General features: G+C 38.9%; 1 protein-coding gene across 2 annotated transcripts in view; it reads left to right on the forward strand.

Moving 5' to 3' along the window:
- The window catches only part of SCFD2 (sec1 family domain containing 2), a 551,019-nt gene that overhangs the window by 213,094 nt on the left and 310,694 nt on the right, over positions 1–27,231 (forward strand). For both annotated transcript variants that reach the window (XM_064285817.1, XM_003415876.4), the window contains exon 5: positions 4,142–4,391. In XM_064285817.1, the coding sequence (XP_064141887.1) occupies positions 4,142–4,391 (250 nt within the window). The remainder of the gene's footprint in view (positions 1–4,141; positions 4,392–27,231) is intronic.

A 27,231-nucleotide genomic window follows, 5' to 3' on the forward strand; every position in this document is an offset into this window, starting at 1 on the left:
CAGCAGGTTTTTTTTTTTTTTTTGGTCTGGTGATGTTAACCTTGATCACCTAACCAAGGTAACCCTCCACCCCCCACCATACACACACACACACACACACTCACACACACACACAGACACCCTTTTCTTTCCGTACTGTTTTTTGCAAGTCACTAAGTCCAGCCTACATTCAAGGGGGTGGGGAATTAAGCTCCACTTCCTGGAGGGAAGAATGTTTACATAAATTATTTAGAATTCTTCAGTAAAGAAGATATATCCTTTCTCCCACATTTATTTATTTATTCAGTAACTCATTTATATCGGTATGGATGCATGGATGATTATTTTATATGTTGGGCTATAATCCAATACTACTTTATTTTGTTACTCAAATTGTTCCACCTTTGGCCATTAGGGGTTCCTTCAGTTGTCTGCCGTGCTCTCTTGATGTGCTCCCATTTTTCTGGTTTTTGAGCACTTCCTTAATTTCTGGCACTACAAGATCTTCCAAGCCCACCTTGTATTTTCTCCCCATGCTTAAATCACCATTTCTCCAAGAATCTCCTCCTCCTTTAATTGAAGAATGGTATTGGAAACTAAGGTCTGGCTGCTGGGCCTGCTTTTTGCTGTTGGGGTATCACTATGTCTAGGTTCTTTTAGTGGACCGAGTTAGGAAATATGTGATCACTGCTCACGGAGGCAGCAGTCAAGACATCAAATGACATATTGCATTGGGCAAATCTGCTGCAAAAGACCTCTTTAAAGTGTTAAAAAGCAAAAATATCACTTTGAGGACTAAGATGAGTCTGACCCAAAAAATTGGTATTTTCAATTGCCTCATATGCATGGGAAAGCTGGACAGTATAAAGGAAAGACCAAAGAAGAATTGACACATTTGAATTATGGTGTTGGAGAGGAGCACTGAATATACCATGGACTGTCAGAAGAAAGAACACATCTGTCTTGGAGGAAGTTCAGCCAGAGTGTTCCTTGGAAGCGAGGATGGCGAGACTTTATCTCGCTTATTTTGGATGTGTTGTCAAGAGGGACCAATCACTGGAGAAGGACATCATGTTTGGCAAAGTAGAAAGTCAACAAAAAAGAGAGAGACCCTCAACGAGATGGATTGATATAGTAGGTATAACAATGGGCTCAAACAGCAACAACTGTGAGGATGGCACAGAACCTATCGCTGTTTCTTTCTGTTATACATAAATTTGCTATGAGTCATAACTGACTTGAGGACACCTAACAACAACAACAACAACATATCAGCTTATGTTACACATGTGTCCGTAATTATTTTTGTATCTATGGTAAAGCTTTCCTTTTTCAAGCATTTATATTTTCTTGTGTAGTCAACAATGAGATTATGATTTGCTGTTCTTCACCACCAATGGTAATGTGTGAAAAGGTAGAAGAAGGTGAAAAATGGAGACCTTAGGACAAATAAGACTTAGAGCCCAGCCATCTTCCAGTCAGATCATGTCATTTTAGAGATGAAGAGATCGTAAGTGGTTAAGGGACCAGTTAGTAGAATAGTCAGGATTACACCTGGTTTTTTGGAATGGAATCTATTTATTTCCACCTTAATCATATAGCTTTTTAAGACTGGTTAGTATTCTTGGTTTTTTATTCAACTCTGTTATTTACTTCCTGGATACATTAAGCAGATTTAGAATGCAATTTTAGTAATCGATGTGTACAAATATTTCCTAACCAAGTGAAGTAGGCTGAGTTTCACTAATGAGAGATTTTGCCCTCTAGCATTACATCTCAGATCTATGAGTTCAAAATCAGGCTCTAGTGGCCAAATGTTGGTTAGTGAATCTTTACAAATAACTATGATTATTTTACCCTGTTTTACTTTTTATAACTATCTTTAAAAAATTCTTTTGCTCTTAAGCATAAACCATAGAGGCCCATTAGAATAGGTAGTTTGTGTATATGTCTGCTTTCTAGAAATGGGATACAAAGAAGTGAAGGAAACTGTTCAATGTCATCCAAAGGGTTGGTGATAAAACATGAAAACCAAAGCAATAGCCTCCAAGTCTATTGTTTTCACAGGTCAACCACATAGCTCCTTTCCTTTAAACTGCTTTTGGCAGCTTATAAAGCAAAGAAACAATACTTGAGGGTTTCCCTCAAAAAACTCCAAGGCTATAGGACAGTCCTAGAATGTCTTCAAACCTTTTGCCCCCCATCTACTACCTTTAAAGAGTGTGTGTATTTATACTTGGTAAATCATGTCTTGTTATCATGTAACAGTAAAATCTCTGTTCTGTTCTTTTCCATTTTTCCTTATCCACTCCAAAGTCTTAGCATTTTATTTTTGTGTGGAACATTGTGAACATCCAAAATTTGCAATGAAAGTAAAAGGTTAACAGCTGTTTTTCATGTACCAAATAATATAATTGTTGACCTTAACCCTGAGATGATGTATTCAAATTTTTCCAGGTGTGAAAATGACTTGAATAGAAAAACTTGTTTTGGATAGTTGTCTCAATACAGAATCGTATTCAGCTACTTGCTGTCAACTTCATTCAGAAAGAGAGAGAGAACTTCTATAGGTCTTTCTTTGTTTTAGTGTTCCCTTCTTAACGGGGCTTTCCTTATTTAAAATAGTGCATACTCACACACACACGCGTGCGCACACACACACACACACACACACCCCTTAAAGTTTCATCTCCCTTCCCTGTTTTATTTTTTCCGTAATACTTAAATCACCACCTAGCATACTCCCTGATGGCACAGTGGTTAAGACCTCAGCTGTTAACCAAAAGGTTGGCAGTTCAAATCTACCAGCTGCTCCTTGGAAATGCTATAGGGCAGTTCTAGTCTATCCTATAGGGTCACTATGAGTCAGAATTGAATTGATGGGAATAGGTTTAGGTTTTTGGTGTTTAGCATACTATATGCTTTACTTATTTAGTTCTTTGTCTTTTTCTTCCAACTAGAATATAAGCTCAGTGAGGAAAGAAAATTTTTTTGTGTTCCCTGTTATATCCCCAGACCTAGAATAGTCCCTGGCATATAAACTTCTGAATGAACACTTCTGAATGAATAATGCAAAAGCTGGAAGTTGTGATAAGTTTGGCCCTTCATTTTAATATATATACTTGTGTCTTATTTTACAGGGTTATTTCATATTATAGGAGCCCTGGTGGCACAGTCATTAAGCATTCAGCTGCTAACCAAAAGGTCAGCAGTTCAAATCCACCATCCGCTCCTTGGAAACCCTATGGGGCAGTTCTACTCTATCATATAGGGTCACTATGAGTTGGAATTGACTTGACGGCAACAAGTTTTTTTTTTTTTTTTTGGTTCATATTATAGGTAAAATTAAATCACTTTATTTAAAATGGGGACTTACCTAGTCACCAAAAGTATTAGAATTTACTCTAGAAATGTGTATAGTTCCTTGGAAGCTATGCACTTTAGTAATGCTGACTATTACCACATGCAAGGAATTTTGTAATTTTCTGCTTAACAACACTCAAGACTTTAGTGGAAGAGCTAAAAGGAAAAAAAATCTAAATTTGTAAGGTGAATTACCTTCAGACGCACCCAACAAAATCTTTAACCCTAAGTGACATTACCCAATTTGATCCCTTATTCTATTTGCCACATTTAACAGAAAATGACTTTTTGTTATTATAAAAAATATATATGTATATCTTCAACTAACTAATATTTGCCAATATAGACAATATTTAAAAGAATATGCTGTAAAATCTGAGATGATTTCATTGAAGGAGCATCAGCATTCATTTTAATATATAGATACTTGTATTTTTTAATCCAGGTATATATATATATATATATATTTTTTACAAATATACATATTTGTAAAAAATTTCCAGTGTCTGAAGTGCTCACATATTTAGTCTTAAAATTAGTAGACTTTTCTCTGTCTACTATGTGAGATGATATACAAAGGTCTACGACTTGGTTAGCCATTTTTAAATTAAGTCTGTGAAACAACAAAAATTTTATTACCAAATTTCTTGCAGTATTCTCTTGAAGACAAGAAACAAACAGATAAAAGGAATTAGACAGTGAACATCAGAGATTTGTAAGATATTTGGACTAATTTGTTGCATAAATTACACCTTTGTACAAGATTGACGTATTTTCATGTTATCTTCTTTTATTTCAGAGCATTGGGGAGTCAGCAATGTCTATCGTGTTAAATCAGCTGCTGCCCATGATTAAGCCTTCTAGCCAGAGGACCAGTGATGACTATAGCCCTGAGGAGTTGTTGATCCTCCTAATATACGTTTATTCTATCACTGGGGAATTCACCGTGGATAAAGACCTGGGCGAGGCTGAAGAAAAAGTGAAGAAGGCATTGGCCCAGGTCTTTTGTGAGGAATCTGAGTTGTCACCGTTGCTGCAAAAAATCACAGGTGAGTGTTTAACAAAGATATAGGACAGAAACAACACTGATATGGAAAATAGGTTTAAAAACAAAAGCTGTTTAAGGAAGAGGTCGTAACCATCTTTGTGGAGTTGTTTAGAATTTTATGAGGCCTGATGAATGCTAGCCAGCCTTTAAGAGCAAAGGCTTTCATTGCAGTATTTTTATTTTTCCAGTTGTGGTAGTGAAATAACCTCCTAACTGCTTGTCAGGATTCATTCTCCCTAAGAGCAAAACCTTTTTTAAAATAGCAAAATACTCAAAGGGCATACTATTTTTAAGGAAAAATAAAATGTAGTACATCCTATTCAAAGTGTTTCTGTTTACAAATTCTCTTTGAGGTTGTTGTTTTCAAGCTTAAGAAACAAAAAACAAAACAAAACTTTTGCTTAAGCAGTTACATAACGTTATAGGATTAAAAAAAATTGTAGTTTCCAGGAATAGCTCCTTATTTTGACTTTTCATATTTCATTTTAAATTTGAGTTAATTGATATTATCGAATAATACCCAAACATCCTCTTAAAGTAGGCTATGCTGATTTGGGAGAAACATTTAAATATATTATCTACCTGTTTTCATTTCCAGTAAGAACTAGAATATAATTCATGGAGGCATTAGTCTGTGTTACTTTGTATCAAATTCAATATTGTTATTTATATTTTGTGTAAAGTTACTTTCCATTAGTATAGATTGAGTGTGTCTATTTGTGAGAAGTTAATAAATCTTATACGCAAACTTAAATACTTTAAAAACATACCAAGTTTCCATCCATTCATGAGTATGTGGGTGTGTGTGTGGTGGGGTGGGGGGCAGGGATGGGGTGTATAGGTGTATATAGACCTTTCTTTTCAGGAAGGCTCAATTAAGGAAGATTATAAACTTTTTATCCTGACCCCTGTTGTGCCTCTTGGGGGAAGTGTCCAGATTGCTCAGACACCGCCCTCGTAGCTGTAAACCTAAGCATTCTGGGCATGTGTGCTTTGTTTTGTGCCCACTGCTGACCTTCCCTGTATTTGATTATGGAAAATGAAACCCTGATGAGATGGAAACTGAATGTAGTTTCCATACAAATGAAATGTTTCCTTGCTTAGTATAGAACCTGTTTGTCAGCTTAAAATCTGTTTAAGAAAAACTTGTGGAATTTGTTCCCATTTCATTAAATACAGTACTATATGTGATTGCATGTGCTTGTTTGGATAAAAATGAATATTGATTTATAAAGGTTTAATATGGTTTATAGAGGCTTAGAACAGTGCTTTGATTCAAAGTAAATTTGAAGTCTAGGAGAATTTAATAGGAAGTTATTCTTAAAATGAGTAATTTCAGAAACAGACAACAAGGATGGTGTGTTTCAGCAGAGATTATGTGGATAGCTTTTTTGTAGCATTCATATGTTGCCGTATTATTTTTGGAATTGAAGCCATGCTATAAGACTATTCATTTAATATTTGCTCAAGGTGTTCATTGATCCAGCATTTCATTCTTTACGAGTTTCTTTACTTATGATTTCTCAGGATATTGCATTTTCTTGCTTTTAAATATAATTTCACATTTAAAGACACTTTTGTGCATTCATGCTTATGACAGGAAAATTTGTAAGTTTAGAGATTGACAGTTGCAAAATAAGATTTGTGGAAAATTTATAATATTTTTAAATTTTAGAGACATTTTATTCTATGATACTAGCATATGTTGCTGCCTAGTTTAACTTTGGATGTACAGTTTAATCAGGGTGGTAAGTGAACCCACCACTGAAACACACACACACACACACACACACAGATCAGCCTCTGTGGACACCAGAAGAGCTGTATTTCTGGACATAGACTTTTACTTGGCTGCTGTAGACTTACATAAGTATGTTGAAAAGTCAAATGGCTGCCGAGGAGAATGTTTAATCTACATCTCAGGATAAAAAGTAATAGAATAATGTCTGGGCAGTGGTGACTCAGTCTTATAGAAGAGGGTGGGATATCCCTGTATATAGTAGAATAATTGACTTTCAAATGTGCTTAATCTGTCCTGGAACTAAGTTAGCATGGCTTTTATTGTGAATTTGTCCACAGTATTATGCTTATGATGTTCTGATATATAAACTTTTGGGTGGATGGCAGAATTTATTTTACACCTATGCACATTTTGTGGTTTTTGAAACTTTGGTTAAAAAGGAGTTATGGAAAACAGGCACTTGATCAGTGTAAGAATTCTGCTTTTTACATAATGCTTCATTTTTATCATCTTAACTTTTGATAAAATCAGGAAATCAATCTTTTTCTGCACTAAAAACTTAAGCGTGGTTGATGGCAACATACTATTTATTTTTTAATCTGCCATCTTTTTAATAGACTCTAGTGGAAGTTAAATTTTTCTGGAGTGTTGGACAAAGCTCTTTTTTTCTACTCACACAAAATAAAATTAACAAGGACTAGCTCTCTGAACACAGAGATGGGGAACTGTAAAAAGAAAATTAGTATGGCCTAAATATGCCAATTAGTGTTATGCTTTCTCAGCCTTGCTAAGTTCAAAGTGAGTATCAGTTTCCATATACATTAGTGTTTATATGGTGGTCACAAAGGAAAACCATTTGAAATTTCTTCAGAGAATGAAATCAAAATGCTAAGATCTATGAAAACAGGGAATGTCGTCATACAGGGAGGTGTATCAGAGAAAGCGTAGGATTTGGGAGGCAGAATTCTTTGATGCAAGAAGTCCTGGCTCTGCCATTTCCCAGCAGTGTGTGTGTGTGTGTGTGTGTGTGCATGTTCATGGGAAAATCACTCAGCATCTTTAAACCTTGATAATAAATATAATTGTCCTATTGACCTCTCATGATTTTGCTGAAAATAAAATGACTTACGTGTGTGAACTAATTTTCGGTCCAAACAGTTCTGTATGTAGGTAAATTTACTTTTATTACCATTATTATTTTGGAAGTGCCTAGATACCAAATAGGATAGTGCTTCCTGATCTTTTTCACGTCATGGAGTACACAGACAATGAGAGTGTTTGTATACCACACTAAAGTATGTGGTCAGAGAAAGGCAGCCCCGGGGGCTCTGGTTACTCTGGCCACTCTAGGCCCTACTCAGTTGACCTTTGGGCTGAGGTGAATCAGCAGCTTGGCACACCTGTAACCAATTAGGGACAAATGAGGTCTCTAAGCTATGTTGGTCAGAAAGCTCTAAAATTGGGAAACAAAAAGAAAACTTGCATATTGGCTTCTGATATTCAAAACTATTTTAGAAAAATTTCTTTTAGGTGGATAGTTTAGCATTACTCATTGATTTATTTTCCCTGAACTTTTGTAGTATCTTTAAAGAAAAAGTCAGTAAGGATAGATCTAATTATGTAAACCTTAGTGTAAAGCTAGGGAATGAATGATTTAAAGTATCTAAAAATTCCGTGGTTCAAGATAGAGGCATAGTAATACCATAGGAACAGTGTAATTTGCATTTATTGAACTCTTCTTTTACTACCTGTTGATAATTTGGGATTAGTGATATCTTAGTTATCTAGTAAGGAGCCCTGGTAGTGCAACGGTTAAGTGCTCAGCTGCTAACCAAAAAGTTCGCAGTTCGAACGCAGCCAATGGCTCCACTGGAGAAAGACCTGGTGATCTGTTCCTATAAAGATTACAGCCTAGAAAACACTACTGGGCTCTTCTCTGTCACATGGAGTTACTAAGGGTCAAAATCTACTGAACAGCACCTAACAACAGCAGTTACTTAGTGCTGCTATATATAAATACCACAAGTGCATGGCTTTAAAGAACAGAAATGTATTTTCTTACAGTTCAGGAGGCCTAGAAGTCCAAATTCGGGGCAATAGCTCTAGGGGAAGGCTCTCTCTCTGTCAGGTCTGAGGAAAGATCCTTCTCTCTTTCAGTTTCCATAGCTCTTATGTTGCTCACTTCCTTGGCGACCCTCAGGTTGCATCTGTCTCTCTCCCACTCCCCTTGTGCTTCTTTGTTTCTGTGTCTGTGTTGCTCCTTATTACTCAGAAGTGATTAGGTTTAGGACACACCCTACACTGGTGAGATCTGATTAACATGACAGAGAAACCCCTATTCCTGAACAGGATTACATCATAGGCATTGGGGTTAGGATTCCAACACGAACATTGAGGGAATACAATTCAACATATAATAATTGATTACTGAGTTCTTGCTTTAGGATGGCACCTGGATGTATGTAATGGAAAATTGACTGGATTAAGTTTACAAATAAAGATCTATGTTTTCTTGACAAGAAGTTCAGAGGTAGGCAGAACTGAGGCTCCTTTTAGCATCCTTCATTCCTGTCCTTAAGCTGTGAATTTTGTCATCGTGTTCATGAGGTGGGCGCTCATCTACTAGGCCTTGTGCCCATGTTTCAGCCATGAAGTGGAGAAGGACAAAGGCAAAAGGCATATATGCTACCCAAGTTGGTCACCTTTTCATGAGGAAAACAATAGCTTCCCTGAAAGCCCCACCCAGAAGACTTATTTCTTTGGCTGGACCTAGAACTAGCTACCAGAGAATCTGATGAATCATTAAACTGGGAGTATGTTTGTCATGAACAAAGTCAGGGCTGTGTTAGAAGACAGAAGGCAAGAATGGATATTAGGTAAGAAACTTGTATTTGCTACAATTATCTTTCTAGACTTCCCTGGCAGAGGAAATTCTAAGGCTAGATAATATACTGTGAAGTGAGGTGATATCCTGAGTGTTTTAATATTATAGTTATAATATTGGCATTTCTTTTCTAGTATATGTAGCATGCTTGTGTCACTGGACTTACATCACAAACATTCTCAACTTTTCAGTATTTATTGAACACCGTCCCTGTATCTAGCATTATTCTAAACACTCTAAGGATAGAAACACTGGGGCGATGGTAGTAGAGTGTAAAGGCTATAAGCATAGGCTTTGTAGTCATGTGGATCCAAGTTATGGTTCTGACTCTTAGTAGCTGTGTGATCTTAGGTAGCTTGTTTAACTTCACTGATTCTGTTTCTTCGTTAATAAAATGGAAATAGTAATAGTATCAACTATTTATTCATGAAATAAAACAGTTGGAATGCTTGGTAGAGATCTGGTGCATGGTGTATTCTCAGTGTATGTTATCAATACCGTCGTCATTATCTTTATCATCATTGTTGTCCTTTTATCACTGTTGTCATCATCATCATCATCAGCCAATGCCTCTCCCCAGAGAGATTGCAGAGTCATTTTAGAGATAAGACTAACATAGAAAACAATAAAAACAACAAAATGAAAATTATATCAAATATAATAAAGCATCCAAATGTGTGTTTTTGAATGTTATGATAACGTGGTATTAAAATGACATCTATGAATAAAGAATTTCAGTTATTGTGTTGGATCTAGCCAAACAGAGTCTCTTGTAGACAAAAAAACAAAACCAAACTCATTGCTGTCAAGTTGATTCCAAATCATAGTGACCCCATAGAACTGTCCCATGAGGTTTCCAAGGAGTAGCTGATGGATTTGAACTGCTGACCTTCTGGTTAACAGCTGAGCTCTTAACCAGTGTGCCAGCAGTGCTCCTTGTAGACAAAGATAGGGGTAATACCAGGTAATGACAGCATTATAATACCTAATAACCCTAAGTACTAGGATGGATAACATTTTGAAGAATGGGAATTCCAGAGCACTTAATTGTGCTCACGAGGAACCTGTGCTTAGACCAAGAAGCAGTTAATTGAACAGAACAAGAGTATACTGTGTGGTTTCAAATCAGGAAAGGTATGCATCAGGGTTGCATTCTTTCACTATATTTATTCAATCTGTATGTTGAGCAAATAATCCAAGAAGCTGAACTATATAAAGAAGAACTTGGTATCAGGATTGGAGGAAGACTTATTAACAACCTGCATTATGCAGATGACTCAACCTTGCTTGCTGAAAGTGAAGAGTTGAAGTGCTTACTGATGAAGATCAAAGACCACAGCCTTCAGTATGGATTATACCTCAACATAATGAAAACAAAAATTCTCACAACTGGACCAATAAGCAACATCACAATAAACGGAGAGAATATTGAAGTTGTCAAGGATTTCATTTTACTTGGATCCACAATCCATGCCCATGCAAGCAGCAGTCAAGAAATCAAACAACATATTGCATTGAGAAACTCTGCTGCAAAAGACCTCTTTAGAGTATTAAAAAGCAAAGATGTCACTTTAAAGACTAAGGTGTGCCTGACCCAAGCCATGGTATTTTCATTTGCCTCATATGCATGTGAAAGCTGAACCATGAATACAGAAGACTGAAGAAGAATTGATGCCTTTGAATTATGGTATTGGCAAAGAATATTGAACATACCATGGACTACCAGAAGAACGAACAAGTCTGCCTTGGAAGAAGTATGGTTAGAAGTCTCCTTAAAAGCAAAGATGGCAAGATTTTCCCTCAAGTACTTTGGATATTTATCAGGAGGGACCAGCCCTTAGAGAAGAACATCATGTTTGGTAAAGTAGAGGGTCATTGAAAAATAAGAAGATCCTCAACGAGATATATTGACACAGTGTCAGCAACAATGGGCTCAAGTATAACAACCATTGCGAGGTGGCATAGGACTAGGCTTTGTTTTGTTTTGTTGTACATAGGGTTGCTATGAGTTGGAACCAACTCAACAGCACCTAACAACAACAACAACAGTAACACTCTAGTGTCAAAGATCTTATTGGAGGGCAGAATTCAGCCTGTGGGCTTCCAGTTTGCAATCTCTGTACTAGAGCCTCTGCCTCAGGTATTGATCACAGAAGAAAGCTTTTAAATCTTTAACTCTAGAAATCACTAGAAATCTGACGAATATCCAGGCATATTAAATGATGCACTACATTTTCATCAGAAAGCAAAGGAAGGACATTGTACTCTTTTTTCACTTCCTTTAACAGGAAGAAAAAAAAAAATCACATTCATTTACAGTTTAATCTGGGATTAGTTCACCAGTAAGGTAGCACAGATTTTCCTTCTGAATGGATTCTGTTAAAATACCATTTTAGTGGAAGTAGACTTCTCACAGAACTCTGTGTGCTGGATGGAAGGTGGTGAGAGGCAATTCTGGGTTTAATATAAGGAAGAAATCTCGGGAAAATAATGCCAGCCGGAAATCCTGACTGACTCTAGGGAGAAGAACTCCCGGCACTGGGAACTGACATAGGATTCATGCTTTGGTAGGAATTGCATTAGTTGAGCTCTAAGACATTTTAGGCACAGGAACCCTGGTGGCCTGATGGTTAAGAGTTCAGCTGCTAAACAAGAAGTTGGCAATTCAAATCTGCCAGGTGCTCCTTGGGAGCCCAATGGGGGCAGTTCTACTCAGTCTTACATAGTCATATAAGTCGGAATCAACTCTACAGCAATGGATTTTGGTTTAAGACATTTTAGGACTTTAAAACATTAGAATGTGAAGGATAAGTTTTGTGGAAGGGATGGTGCATAAATAAGTTTTCAACTTCTGTGAAGATGGTGCTTTCCTCATTAGATCTATAGCAGTACTTTGGTTGCTTTGTAATTCCCAAAACCCTGGCATAAAATAGTAACATAGGGATTCTTATTACTCTAACAGGAATAATCAGAAAAACTACACATTGGTTTGCGTAAAAATGTATACATTATCTTCATGCTGGATCATGCTTTTTTTTTTTTTAATTGTCTTCAGTGTTTCAAAAGGTTTGACCTTAAATGATTTTACTTTGTGAATTTTTCTTCTGTGTTCCTTCTCACCAGTCCATTGTTCTGCTTAAGGTAAGCAAAAGCTGAGGGAGGGTGGGTCCTGTTTGGAATGCACTATTCTTTTTTTTATTCTTAGGGACACTGGTGAAAGTCTAGGGGGCTCTCATCAGGGATTCTCTTGCATTCCCTAATCTAGCAGGGGAGAGGCTCTTTATCAAATCTGAAGGAGGAAGGAATTGAGGATTTCTCATTCAATGGGTTGTAGGAGGTAACTCATGTTACTTTCAGTTCTGTTTTCCAATGGAGAACATATATGTGTTCTTTTCACTAGTAAAACAAAGCCAGATTCTGTAACCAGTCTAAAAAAAATCTATTTTCAATGACTTGTTTATGATAGCTTTCTTCTTTTGAAAAGTCCAGGTGAACACAGACCATTTTTTTTTTATTGCTATTTGTGGCTGGCACTTCATTATAAAAACTTTTGTCTCCATTAGCACAAGGCAAAGACGCTTTGTTTATTATATCAGTAAAGGTATGGTCTTCAAACAAAGTGTTTTTCACACTTGGCTAGGTTCTTTTTTCTCATCCTTGTGGAAAGTTAATCTTCCTAAAAGATGAGGAGCTAATAAGAATATTGCCTCTTAGGCTTCCTTTACTGCCTCCTCTGCGTCCCCCCTCATCTCCTCATTTCCCTCAGTAATTCATCAAATTGCAAAATACACATTTCTAAAGATTTCTGCTCCTAAAGGCACTATTCCTATTGAAAAACAGTTTTCAAGATTTCAAAAATCTTTCTCTTGGGAAATGATGTCTTAAACCTTGAACATCCTTCCTGGCATGGCTATGATAAGAGTGTTGCTGTGTAACGGGAAGAGTGATTGTCAAAGTCCGTCACCAGCCTTCATGTTGCTCACACTTGAATGAAAACTTTGGTTCATTACAATAGGTGACAGTGTACAAAACTGTGAGTGTGCAGAATCCACCCATTCGGCTAAACGACAACTTCAGGATATGCAGAGGAGGGAGAATTTCATTTCAGAAAGGACTTTGCCTCATGTCTTGGTTCTACTTTTAGGGACTCTTAGCTATTGTGGCACGCCAGTACTAGACTTTTCCATTAAGGAGTACACCTTCAGCTCTAGTGTTTCAGATTCCTTGTTTCATGGCTGCCAAAGCAAAACAAAACAAAAAACCCAGCTTTAAAGAGTGTTGTTTTCCATTATGGTTTGCAGCACTGTTAGATATAGTAGAGCATATTTTTCCTCTTGATTTCCAAGATTTCTGCTAGAAACTCTGATGAAGAACATATGTCTGTTCAAAATCACTCCCATGAGAAATGTTAGAACTGTTACATTCAGTTTTACTGTCCAACATATTAAAATAGTTAACCACAGCACATATTACTAGACAGCTATATCAAGTGAAGTTTAAAATGTTTAGTTCATATTTAAAATTTATCACAGCTGTATAGAAAGATATTTAGAGCTGCCTATTATTAAGGTAACTATAGGGTCTCTATGAGTCGGAATTGACTCGATGGCAATAGGTAATTAAGGTAACTGCAAGAGGAACGTGTGAAGATGTAGCAGTCCGCTTCTGTAAAGATTTACAGCCTTTGAAACCCTATGTGTGCAGTTCTACCCTGTCCTGTAGGGTTGTTATGAATCAGAATCAATTCGGCAGCAGTAGGTTTTGCTTGGTTTTGGTTTATTAAAGTAACTAACTAGTTAAGTAATTTGCTAACATATTACAGCATCACCACAAACTTATTTCTCAAGTACTTAAATTTCCATGCCACGTGATAAAAACGACCATTCTTAACTAAGATACTAGGATGATCTTCTTGACATTTTTACATGCACTAATGCATGAGACATACTGTCCTTATCACAAAATTTTGTATTTGCTCATAATCACAGTGCGCGTGACAGAGAGAGATTAATTATCAACAAGTCTTATTAACTGTGGTATAAATTTCTCAGGCATGAAGGAGTAGAAATGAAACTTATGGAATGTAAGAGGATATTTCTTGAACACATAACTATGGATCAAATAGGAGATATGGCGTAGTTGAAAACAGCACAGGGGAAGGAGGCCTCAGTTTTACTCCTAAATACACCCCCAAGGTGTGCAACCTGAAAGAAAGTCACTTAGCTTGCTTCAGACTCAGTATCTTCATTATAAAATGAGGGTCTTGTACTAGACAAATCTAAGGTCTCTTCTTTCTCTATCATTCAATGGCTAGCTTCATATGCTTGTTGTTTTTTTCTAAACCAGTAATGTTCCTCCCCTACATCCAAACAGCTTCTTCTTAATACTGTTATTTTCAGGCATCCCGCCATCATCTCAGGAGGGAAACAGTGGAGTTCACTGTCTCAACTTCATCCCCTATAGCAGTTGGCCACTCCCTGCTCTGTTTGCTTTGAGATGCTGTTTATACCTGTCGAAAACTGCTTCCTTATCCCAGGCACACATTGACCCTATGGCCTTCTCACTGAGCTCCCTGACTCTCATGGCTACCCATCCATTCATCAAGAATCATGAAGATGGCACAGGACTGGGCAACGTTTTGTTCTGTTATACATAATTCAATCCATGACATATATTTTAGCTTTTTTGTGTCATACAGAAATTTTTTATTTTTATATCCAAAAATCACCTTTTTCCCTTTTTCACGAGTTTGCTTAGAAAAGCACATGCTTGTTTGATTTAATTAAAACAAAAAACTTAAATATTAATACATTACCATTCAAAGTTAACTCCTTACCCCTTCAAACTATTGGGAAAAAGAACTTCTCAGCCTTTGTCTTTTTTTCTGTCTTGGTAGCCCTAAAAATAGAAAGAACTAATTTTGCACCAGGAATTTGATTTTCATCTTTTAGCTATTTTGTTCTCTAGCTTATTTGCTAGCGTGTTTGTCTCTCTGCTGACACTCTCTGTGGGAAGTGATCACGAGTAAGAGTCATTGTTTAGCAAGTCCTTCATCTAAATATCTTTTTCAAATATGGCTCTTTAAAACAACTGGCTGTATTCATTAAGGCACTTTTAGTATTAAGGGACAGAAACGTAACTCAAACTAGCTTAAGGAAAACAAAAAAGCATTAAAAGGAATTTATAATTTACTGGTTCACATCACAGGGAAGTACAGAGATACAGCTAGTTTTAGGAGTGTGGGGGTAGGAGCTCCAACAGTGTGGTCAGGGATATCTGTATCTTCTAGCTTTTCTTCTCCTAGCTAATAGCCTCCACCTTTCCTGTCTTACTGTTATTAAATGCCAATCAGATACAAAGGGTCTTTGGCTTTTCCCGAGTAAGAATACACACAAAAGGCAAACTTTATCTTCAGCAAGCTTTATTTTGCTTGAGTCAAGCAAGAGGAGTCAGCAGGGGACTAAGCCTCTCTAAAACGTTGACTCTAAAAGGGAAGCAAGGCTAAGGCTTATATAAGTTTGGTGGAGACAATACAGTAATGAATATTTAGTGGGCTTCTTTCAAGGGGCAGGTACTTCTCAGAATGGTGGTGCATGTTAATTAGGTTGCACATGCATCTGGCATCCAAGATGGAACCCTCTGTTATTCAAGATGGAGTCCTCTTCGCAGCCCTTGGCATCACTTATTATGGGATATAACGCAAGCGCACTGATCTTCGGCACTACATCACCATCTTTGGAGGACTAAGGCAGGTTAAACAGCGGTCTTACTTTGTTCATCTGCAAATGTGGGAGCCTGTAAAGGGGGAAGGGACTAGAAAAACACTAAGAAGGAGGTGGTAATTCCTGTGTTGTTTCAACCTTATCTCATGTTGACAGGGTGTGGTTCCTGTTTATCCAACTTCTAGATGGTAATCTTTTAACAGCTCTTTTGTTTCACCAGCACAGTTAACTCTATCTGTCTCAATACAACTACCCCTGTGTGTTGGGATAATCACCTCTCTTCTCTCCCAACCCTTCCTGGCTGTGTCATTCCAGGATAGAAACCCATAGGGGCAGAGGGTACAGCTTTCTTCTGGAGGCTGTGGATCAATCCAGGAAAGGAAATTGACTGATTCTGTTCAGTCAATGGAATACCCTTTGGCCAAGTTGAGTCATGAGCCATAACTGTGTGGGGGCGGGGGGGAGATGGGGTGAGGAAGAGCAGGGATTTGAAGAAATGAGCTCTGGGCTGAGTACTGTGATTTACAGTCCCCATCAGTATCACTTAGAATATGTGGTAGAGTGATTCCTCAAAGGAAATTATGTTGTTGTTAGTTGCCGTCCAGTCGATTCTGACTCATGGTGACCCCATGTGTGCAGAGTAAAACTGCTCCATAGGATTTTCAAGGCTGTGACCCTTTGGAAGCACTTCACCAGGCCTGTCTTCTGAGGGGCCTCAGGGTGAGTTTGAACCACAAACCTTTGGCCAATAGTTGACCACTTAACCTTTTGCACCACCCAGGGACTCCTAAAGGAAGATATTAACAAACAAAGACTAGGTATGTTCACTATGACAGCATTAGCTAATAAATCAGTTTTATATCATTATATTAAAGAAAATTACAACTGTCTTGTCTTCGCTATCTTGAGTTGAGTATTTTACCTGTAGATAATTGAAGATGTCACTGACTCTGGCATAGTTGCTTCAAGATTAGGTGTTTGTATGCTTGAAAATAATTGTCTAGAATTTTCTCCAGTGTCTTAGAAAACAGTTTCAGAACAACTTTCGAATAAAATGACTCTTAGAACAGAAGTTGCTTTCACCATTGATTGGCCCCAACACTCAGGTAGCAGTAGTTGTGCCTGTCATGCATGGCTGTGGAATTTTACATAATTCTTTGAATATGAGCTTTAGAAGAGCAAGGATTGTCATTGGGGCAAATGTTAAAACTCCACTCATGTTTATACATTCCTTAAAAGTACTTACAATTGGATTTTTTTTCCTGATTACAGAACTCATTCTTGTTCATTGTACAATGCTTGAAAGATCTTTAGAAAGCAAGAATAAAATAATAATGGAAAAGGAATTACCTGTAAACCCACTGCCCAGAAAAAACTATTGTTAGTCTTTTGATGTAGTTGGTGCAAAACTATTGCTGAGTAGAAAGTCAGATCCTTTTTATGCTTCCCAAGTGATGCATCAGGTGGCATTTTGTTTTTGTATTTTGCAGTTAATCTATTAAAACCAAGAAAACCAAATCTACTGTTGTCGAATCGATTCCAACTCATACAACCCAGTAGAACAGAGTAGAACTACCTCATAAAGTTCCCAAAACTGTAATTTTTTTTTATTGTACTTTAGATAAAGGTTTACAGAACAGATTAGCTTCTCGTTAAACAATTTTTACACATACTGCTTTGTGACATTGGTTACCAACCCCAGGACATGTCAACACTCTCCCCTTCTCAACCTTGGGTTCCCTATTACCAGCTTTCCTATCCCTCCTGCCTTCTAGTCCCTGTCCCTGGGCTGGTGTGCCCCTTTAGTCTCATTTTGTTTTATGGGCCTGTCTAATCTTGGCTGAAGGGTGAACCTCAGGAGTGACTTCATTACTGAGCTAAAAGGGTATCCGGGGGCCATACTTACAGGGTTCTTCCAGTCCCTGTCAGGCCAGTAAGTCTGATTTTTTTTTTTTTTTTTTTGTGGGTTAGAATTTTGTTCTATATTTTTCTCCAGCTCCATCCAGGACCCTCTATTGTGATCCCTGTCAGAGCAGTCAGTGGTGGTGGCCATGCACCATCTAGTCATGCTGGACTCAGTCTGGTGGAGGCTTGTGGTCCATCAGTCGTTTGGACTAATCTTTCCCTTGTGTCTTTGGTTTTCCTCATTCTCCCTTGTTCCAGACAGGCTGAGACCAGTGGAGTATCTTAGATTGCCGAAAGACTATATATCTTTAGGCAAGCGGAATGACACATCTTTATCCCGCGGAGTGGCTGGTGGGTTTGAACCACTGACCTTTTGGTTAGCAGCCAAGCACTTAACCACTGTGCCACTAGGGCTCCTTGTTAAACTTATAGTTCCTAGAAAAAGAAGGTGCAAGTGTACTATCAACATAAGGCTATTAAAGCTAACATCGGAAGGAAGTGGTTGAGACTGCTGTGCTTGAGTCCTAGAAGTTCTAAAAGACATTATTCCTGAAAAGGTAAAATTATCTGAATTCGGAGTATAGAAGAAGATCCCCTGAGCCCAAAAGGAGGATCATTGTGGCCTTGGATGGGAGGAAAAACACTAGGGTACAAGCAGTTCTACCTAAAATTGCAGCAGAAGAACCATTTTTGAAAGTCCCACAGGTGCATATCTTTGACTTATTTTATGATGTGAGGATGGAAGATAACTTTTGAATAACCAGAAGGAGAACTATGTGTGCAACCCAGTGCTATTGATTCATACTTCAAAATCTGGTTTTAAATGTAACCAAGAATGTAATTCCCATAGAAGCCTGCCTTTTTTTTTTTTTTTTGCCTTTATGTGTTGCCTGTTTTTTTGGTTTTTTTTTTTTCTGTCCTTAGCACCTGGTCTGAATTGGTCCCAAATGGAATGGTAATTTTCACTGAAGTGTTTATAAAATGAAGCCCCGTTCTCCTTTTTATTTTTCACTTTTTTTAAACACAAGACATATGCCTGCGCCTTCTTGTCAGGCTCTTGAGCCATTGCCAACCTGACAGGCAGCCAGCTGGAACAGGAAATTGATATGGTGCGGTGTTTATTAACAATTTACATTTTTCATCATGCAGATTGTTAAGGTTTTAATTTTGGAAGCTGTGGTTTCGTCCAAACTATACCCTAAAATGAGGGAACTCTTTATTTACTTATCGTTTGTTGATGTGGATAACAGAAACCGTTAAATCTGTGCCACCCTTTTCACATTGTGATGTAGGATTTGGGGTTTGTTTTCTCTACAGATCACCACGTTGCAAGGAATTCAAAGTTTGGCCAAGAAAGATTTCTTCATAGTTAAAATGCGACTGGCTACTTCCTAACTGAGAATGCACACCCCTTCTCTTAAAGCATAAAAACAGCGCACCAAGTAAACAGTAACAGTTCAGTTATAATTTGTAGTATTCTGGTCATCTCTTTCACGTTCAAAAAGTGAAACTTATCTTTTCATCTACTGCAAAGGTTTAGAATGCTTTTAATTTTATCCCGGAAACATATTTGAGGTACCAGTTTATTCTGTCATTGTATCTTTATTAGTATTTTTAAACGTTAATCTCTTCCTTACCACCCCGCCCCTCCCCTCCTCCCCTTCTAATCTCACACCTCTAGGAGAGAAATCAGAAAACACGCACACACTATACCTTATGACAGGTCACCTTGGCAGTTTGAACACTACCTTCTTGATTATTTCAAGTTATTCTCCTTGGGAACACGGAAGCCCAGACAAAATGACATCATCTGAGACAAGTACAAGCCTTTTATTTTAGAAATGGACGTTTAATGGCTGTTGACTTTAGGGCGATTATAGCATCTCAGAGTAGCAGCCCTGCCGGATATTAGAATGGAAGTGTTGAAGCTGTGATACATCAGGACAGCCGTACACAGTGTTTTGAAAAGAACAAAAGCCACCAGGGTATATTCGTTGGAATTTTTTTTGTGAGCTATGGGCAAATAAAAATCAAAACACCAAATCTCTAATTACTTCTTTATTGCTATTATCTTTGCAGTTCTCTCTTGGGCCAATTTATGCCTAAGTTTATTTTAAACTCAGATTCAGCATGTGAAAATCAGAATAAAAATTCCGGGAACATCCATATATGGACTTTTTGAGTGGCTTGTTTTTTTGGGACATGCCTCTTGTTTTGCAATTTGGCAAGGAAAAAAATCAGTATTTTGTTTAAAATAATAAAATAGTAAAAACGTACATGATCAGGCTGAAAAAAATCTGGGTCATTACTCTCCAGGGTAGGGTGGGGATAGAAACGGTTACCAAATAGTGGGCTACACCCATGGTGTCCTCTGTGTCCAGACCAGAGTGACACACCCTTCTGCACTAGGCTTTTCAGAGCAGTAGAATACTATTTTTCCATAGTCACCTTCTCACTCTGGAGGCCATTTTATTCTTTCAGTCTCCACTCCAACCTTAGGCCTTTCAGTTCCTTAAATAGATCACGCTGCCTCCAGACCTGAGGTCCTTGCACAAGCTGTTTCCTCCATCTAACTTCCACCCCAGCCTAGTTATCCCCTTCAGAACTGAGCTCAGAACTACATGTCCGTCCTGAGGTCAGCCTCCTTGAACCCCAGACTAGCTCAGCACTCTAACCCCGTATGTGTTCTACAGTGAACACAGTTTATTATAGATTTGTGTGATAAATTGCTTAGTGTCTGCCTTCCCACCCATACCATAAACTCCATGGGAGTTTTGCTTACCATTGTATTGCAGACACCTATGGTGCTTGGGCCACACATGTTGTTGTTGTTGTTAGCTGCTGTCAAGTGGACTCTGACTCATAGTGAACTTAGGTATAGCAGAATGAAACTTTTCCCAGTCCTGTGTCATCTCAGAGTCACCAACATGTTTGAGTCCATCGTTGTGGCTATTATACCAATCCACCTTACCGAGGGTCTCCCATACCTTTCTTGGCCCTCTACGTTTCCAAACATGGTGTCCTCCTCTAGTGATTGATCCCCTTTAGGTAATGTGTCTAAAATAAGTGTGTCAGACAGTGTTCTGTGTGACCCATAAGGCTTTCATTGCCTAATTTTTGGAAGTAGATTGCCAGGACTTTCTTCCTAGTCTGTCTTACTCTAGAAGCGCTGCTGAAACCTGTCCACCATAGGTGACCTTGCTAGTATTTGAAGTTCTGGTGGCATAGATTCCAGCAACACACAGGCCACCACAGTGTAACAAACTGACAGACAGTGGTGGTCGGGGCACACAGAAGGCTCTTTAAAAAAAAAAAAACCTATTGCCATCCAGTCAATTCCAACTCATAGTGACCCTATAGGACGGAGAAGAACTGCCCCACAGGGTTTCCAAGGCCGTAATCTTTACGGAAGCAGACTGCCACATATTTCTCCTGCGGAGCAGCTGGTGGGTTAGAACCACCGACCTTTTGGTTATTAGCCGAGTGCTTAACCACTGCACTATCAGGGCTCTTAGTAAGTATTGAATGAATGAGGGAATAGAAAGGAAGCTCTTGTTCAACTCCGGTGTTTCCTCTGATACTCTGCAACAAGTAAATACCTTTCAACTTTAGCAGAACTCAGCTTTGGAGAAGCGTTGATGAAAGAAGAGAAAGGAACATCAGAGGAGACTAGAGCTATGAATGAGAGAGTTTTGAAATTCCACTGTTTGATAATAATGAAGTAAATATTTTATATAGCAAAAATAAATGATACCAGTGATCAATAGGGCTGTACTTTTGTGTTTTAATATTTTTTGTTGTTGTTGCTGGATTTTCAGCTGCTTCTTTCCCCATTTTTATTTATTTTTGCATCTTTTATTGCTTTGCCCTCCTTCTCTTTTGTCCCCTCATCTTGCTTTCTTGGCCAGCTGGAATGCACACCTGGAATGCAGAACACTTTTTAACTTATCTTTTAAAGCTCTAGGGTCCTTCGGTGGTACAAGCAGTTAGTACCTACTAGCCAAAAGGTTAGCAGTTCAAATCCATTCAGCGATGCTGTGGAAGAAAGGCCTGGAGATCTACTTCAATAAGATTACAGCCATTGGAAAACCCTGTGGAGTGCAGTTCTACTTTGATACACATAAAGTCACCATGAGTTGGAATTGACTCAGTGGCAACAGGTTTGGTTTGTTCTTTTGGTTTTAATCCTCTGGTGCACTGAACTGGAAACCCTGGTGGCGTAGTGATTAAGAGCTATGGCTGCTGATCAAAAGGTCGGCAGTCGAAATCCACCAGGCGCTCCTTGGAAACCCTACGGGACAGTTCTACTCTGTCCTGTAGGGTCGCTATGAGTCAGAATCGACTTGACGGCAATGAACTTGGGTTTTTGGTTTTGGTGCTCTGCAAATTCTTCTCCAACCTGATCATAATGGGGCTGAAAGCCTTTCTGAGGAGGGTACCCATAGCAAGCAGAAGAGCTTCCTCCCAAGATGGCTACTCTTGGGGATTCTTGTCAGGTGTGGCTCATCTGTAAAGCTAATACACTGTAGTTAGGTAGGAAAATCATTTGTCCCAAAGTGTGAGGTAGCTTCAGGGTACCAATTATTTGAATTACTAGGACGTTTGGGTATTATTTGATAATGCCAATTTTTTAAGGAAGGTAAATTCCTGGAGCCCTGGTGATACAGTGGTTAAGAGCTTAGGCTGCTAACCAAAATGTTGGCAGTTCAAATCCACCAGATGCTCCTTGGAAATCCTGTGATTTGAAAGTGACTTGACAGCACCCAACAACAACATACACCATGTTAAAACCAGTGAATGTAACCTAACATGATCTAGCTTTGTTAACTGGCTGTAGTTTCACCTTTTTTTCTCCTCACTTCTTCTCTTTCTTCCTTCAATCCTTACTGAGCAACAACTATGTGTCTAAAGTGGTGCCAAGCACGAGGGATGCAACAGTGAATAGGGCAAAGTGCAGGCAAGGTGTATATTTTCACAGGGCTTACTTTGAAGGGAAGGGTGTCTGTCTTAGATGCTGCAGATATCCCTTCATTTTGGCCAAATTCTCCAGAGTTTTGCCTTGAACACCCTCTGAAAGATTCATTTTCCTTCACCCTTGACAGAAGGAATGCCTGTCAGTAGTATCCAGCTGCAGCCTCTCTGCAAACTTTGTTAACAAATCTCTCCTCAACCAGCTTCAGTAGTCGTTTCTGGCTGCTCCCCTAAACCTTCCCAGTCTAGATGGAGCCATCTCTCTAGAAAGGTTTTCTAAAACAGCTTCTTTTTGTACCATATTTGCCCTCCCCTCGATAATTAAGCCGTAAACCTTGTCAGTCAATCATGAAAATTTGCATTCCTAAATTACAACATCACATTAGGTAGTCTTTCATTTGTAAGGAAAAGACTTGGGGTAATATAATGTTTAGGAGTCCCTGGGTGGCACAGTTAACACGTTCGACTGCAAACTAAAATATTTGTGGTTCAAGACCACCTGGAAGTGCCTCAGAAGAAAGGCCTGGCAATCTGCTTTCCCAAGATCAGCCATTGAAGACTGTATGGAGCACAGCTCTACTCTGACACACTTGGGGTCGCCATGAGTTAGAGTCAACACTACAGCTACTGGTTTAAAATAATGTTTAATATAAAGTGGTAGGAAAGTGTTTACTCCCACCTCCATGTGCCTGTTTGTCTGCTTATGTGTAGCCTGAGGCCCTGTCATTAGACGTGTGTGCCCATTGGTAGAAACCTGCATGTCCTGGTTTCTGAGTTTAGCTTCTTGAGTACAGGGAGTTGACCAGCCTGTTTGCACACCTATTGTTTTCTCTCACACGTACAGGTAAATATATGATAAATGTTGCTTATGATGAATGACAATGTTGCAAAACGTTAGTCAAGGAGAATGAGGACTAGAAAGGCTTTAAAACAGCAAACCAAATCCATTGCCGTCGAGTTGATTCAAACTCATAGCGACACTATAGGACAGAGTAGAATTGCCCTATATGGTTTCCAAGGCTGTGATCTTTATGGAAGCAGACTGCCACATCTTCCTCCCACGGAGCAGTTGATGGGTTTGAACTGCTGACCTTTGGTTAGCAGCTGAGTACACTACCACTGCACCACCAGGGATCCTTTGAGAAAGGCTTTAGAACCAGGTAAATAATATGTTTATGACTCCTTCTGTTTTCTCTCCTCATGGTTTAAATAATTTTATTTCCATTTCTACAATAAACTATTTTCCAGCTATATTATATTTTTATGCCATTTCTTATCACTAAACACATTCCCTATTCTTGCTATAAAACTCCTACCCATTCTTTAAGATGCAGTTCAAATGTCACTGCCTTCTTTATTCCTTCCCTAATTGTCCCAGCCCCAAGTGACCCCTATGCCTCTGTATTGATTTGTTTTTTTAGGGCACTTATATTTATATTGCCTCAAATGTTTGAATCTTGTACACATGTATTCTTTATACCTGGGTGATGTTGGACAGGTTCCTTAATCTCTCTTTATCTCCACTTCCCCATCTCTAAAATGGAATATAATAGTGGTGGCGTAGGGGTTAAGAGCTATGGCTGCTAACCAAAGGATTGGCAGTTGGAATCCACCAGGCGCTCCTTGGAAACTCTATGGGGCAGTTCTACTCTATCCTATAGGGTTGCTATGAGTCGGAATCAACTTGACGGCAACAGGTTGTTTTTATTTTTGGTTTTATCTCATAGGATTACAAACAGTATTAGTTACTATCATTATTTGTAATCTTTTCTACTAGAGTAAGCTCTTTAAGGAATGCCATTCACCTTTTTGTTCCTACCTCCTATTTTTAAGTTATGGTGCTGAATGAGTAAGGGAGCAAATATTGGGTCTTGATATTTTCATGCTGTTCTTCACTTTTTCTTCTTAAACTGGGTTTAGAGTAACTGGAGGCTAGACCGATACTCTTTGAGGTCTAGAACAGGCTCTGAGATTTGTTGATGAGGGAAGTATTCAATAATAATTAATATAGCTGTAAAATCTTGCTTTATAAAGCTCTTTTGGCTGTATTACAGAAATATTTTTCCTCTATTCATGATCTGGGCAGTGAAACCAGATATTCTTCCCCAAAACCACTTAGTTCATCAAGGATTTGACTCTGGTATTTTCTTTTACATGTACATATTTGGAACTGAAATCTTTTAATCCATACATAGTTGAAATGAACTTCCTTTCTTCTATTTCTTTTCTTTCAGGAAAATCTTCCAGGTTGGGTTGTAATCACCGGGCCCTCAGCTCTCTCTGGTCCAAACGTGTGAGGCTCAGTTAGCAGATACAAGTACATTTGCCTAAGTGAGAAGATGAGCACTGACGGGGTTGGTAATCGCTCTTTCTCAGTTACATGGCTCTGTTTTTCTAGCACATCAGTCAGCACTAATAGAAAGTGATGTTTATTGTATACCAAAAATGTCCAAGCACAGCACCAGAACTATCTTGTGAGATAATCTAGCTCACTGGGCTTTTGATGAAGCAATAAAGTAATATGTGGCTCCTCTGATGGGACAAAGCCCTGCTCCAGAAATGTTCTCTTTCTGTAGGCTCATCACGGGGCACACAGAGCCTTTAGCCTCCTGTGCCCAGGTATGGAATTGCCTAGACTGTTATTACCAAAGGCACCTGTGGAGATCCATTTGCATTCTTTTCTGGATAGAGTCATTTTCAAGCACTCTTCTGTAGTCCCTCTGTACCGGAATCACTTGAGATAACTGTTAAAAATACAACTTTGCAGGTCCTACCTACACCTACTGAGTTGAGGAGCTGGGCCTGGGGGTCTGAATGGAACTGGAGCAGTACATTCTGTCTGGAGCCCCTTGATCAGGTGTGGGGAGGGGCTGTCACTTCACACATGACAGCATTCGAGGTATCCGAGCTTCACCCTCTTTCCTGGAGCTCTTTCTTCAATGGGGTGGGAGTTGTCCACTTGCAGAGGGTCAGTAGGGGGTTCTTAGCAGAGTCTTAGGCATCAGTGAGTATCATATCTTACAGGCACTCGACTGATGGCTTGCTGGTCTTGTCAGTGGTCCTCTCATGTCAGCAACAAGGTGGCCACCTGGGCACTGGCTCAGTGACTCCCTCATGCTCTCCTGTGTATGCATTTCCTTTCTCTTTCTGTTTCCTTGGCCCAACCTAGAGCATTTTTATCTAGTCTGGGAGTAAGAAAGCTCTGCAAGTATGCAGCCTAATCTTTTTTACTTTAAGCAGCTTACTTTGGACATATCATCAGGAAACACCAATAGCTAGAAAAGGACATCATATTTGATAAACTATAGGGTCAGTGAAGATAAGGGATATCCTCTGTCATGGATTGAATTGTGTTCCCCCAAAATATGTGTCAACTTGGCTAGGCCATGATTCCCAGTGTTGTGTGATTGTCCACCATTTTGTCATCTGATGTAATTTTCCTGTGTTTTGTAAATCCTATCTCTATGAAGTTAATAAGATGGGATTAGTGGCAGTTATGTTAATAAGCAAGACTCAATCTACAAGATTGGATTGTGTCTTAAGCCAATCTCTTTTGAGATATAAAAGAGAGAAGGGAGCATAGAGATAGGGGAACCTCATACTACTAAGAAAGCAGCACTGGGAGCAGAGCATGTCCTTTGGACCTGAGGTTCCTGCGCTGAGAAGCTCCTAATCCAGGGGAAGATTGATGACAAAGACCTTCAGAGCTGACAGAGAGAGAAAGACTTACCCTGGAGCTGATGCCTTGAGTTTAGACTTCTAGCCCACTAGACTGTGTGAGAATAAACCTGTGTTTGATAAGGCCATCCATTTGGGGTATTTCTGTTATAGCAGCACTGGATGACTAAGATACCCTCCATGAGGTTGACTGACACAGTAGGTACAACAATGTACTCAAACATACCAGCAATCACGGAGATGGCACAGAACTGGGCAAAGTTTCGTTCTGTTATATGTAAAGTTGCCATGAGTTGCAGCCGACTCCGTGGCAGCTAACAACAACAACAACAACAACACAGCTGTTTAAGCTTAATGGTCAAGTACTTGCAACTTTAGTTTTTTTATTTACGCAGAGGATGTGTCCTGTTTATCCGGCTGGGATAGGGTGGGAACAGGAAGACAGAAGCATACATTATAATGTATGCATTTTTAAAATAACTGCCCCAATGATTCTGATTACTGCAAAATCTGGGAGCCATTGGGAGGAGCACCCTGAATTTAGGCTTAGGTGCTACCCTGCCTTAGTAGGATAGGATAGGATCCCTGGAAGTCAGCTCGCATAAAAAAAAAAAAAAAACAAAGCAAACCCACTGTTCTCAAGTCAATTTTGACTCATAGCAGCCCTATAGGACAGAGTAGAACTGACCCATAGCGTTTTCAAGGAGTGGCTGGTGATTCAACCTGCCATCCTTTTGGTTAGCAGCCAAGCTCTTAAGCACTGTGCCACCAGGGCTCCTTAGCTCACGTAGATCCTGGATTTGTGTTTCCTTGAGTGGGATTCCCATCTCATGGGTTCTTTTCATTCCCCATTCCCATGTCACGCGCATTGCTCTGAGCGTCCAGAAATGCATATATAATTTGGAATTTCTGTGAAGATCTCAGTCATTTACCCTGATGA

Source organism: Loxodonta africana, chromosome 5 (assembly GCF_030014295.1).
Source record: "Loxodonta africana isolate mLoxAfr1 chromosome 5, mLoxAfr1.hap2, whole genome shotgun sequence".
Lineage (NCBI taxonomy): Eukaryota > Metazoa > Chordata > Mammalia > Proboscidea > Elephantidae > Loxodonta > Loxodonta africana.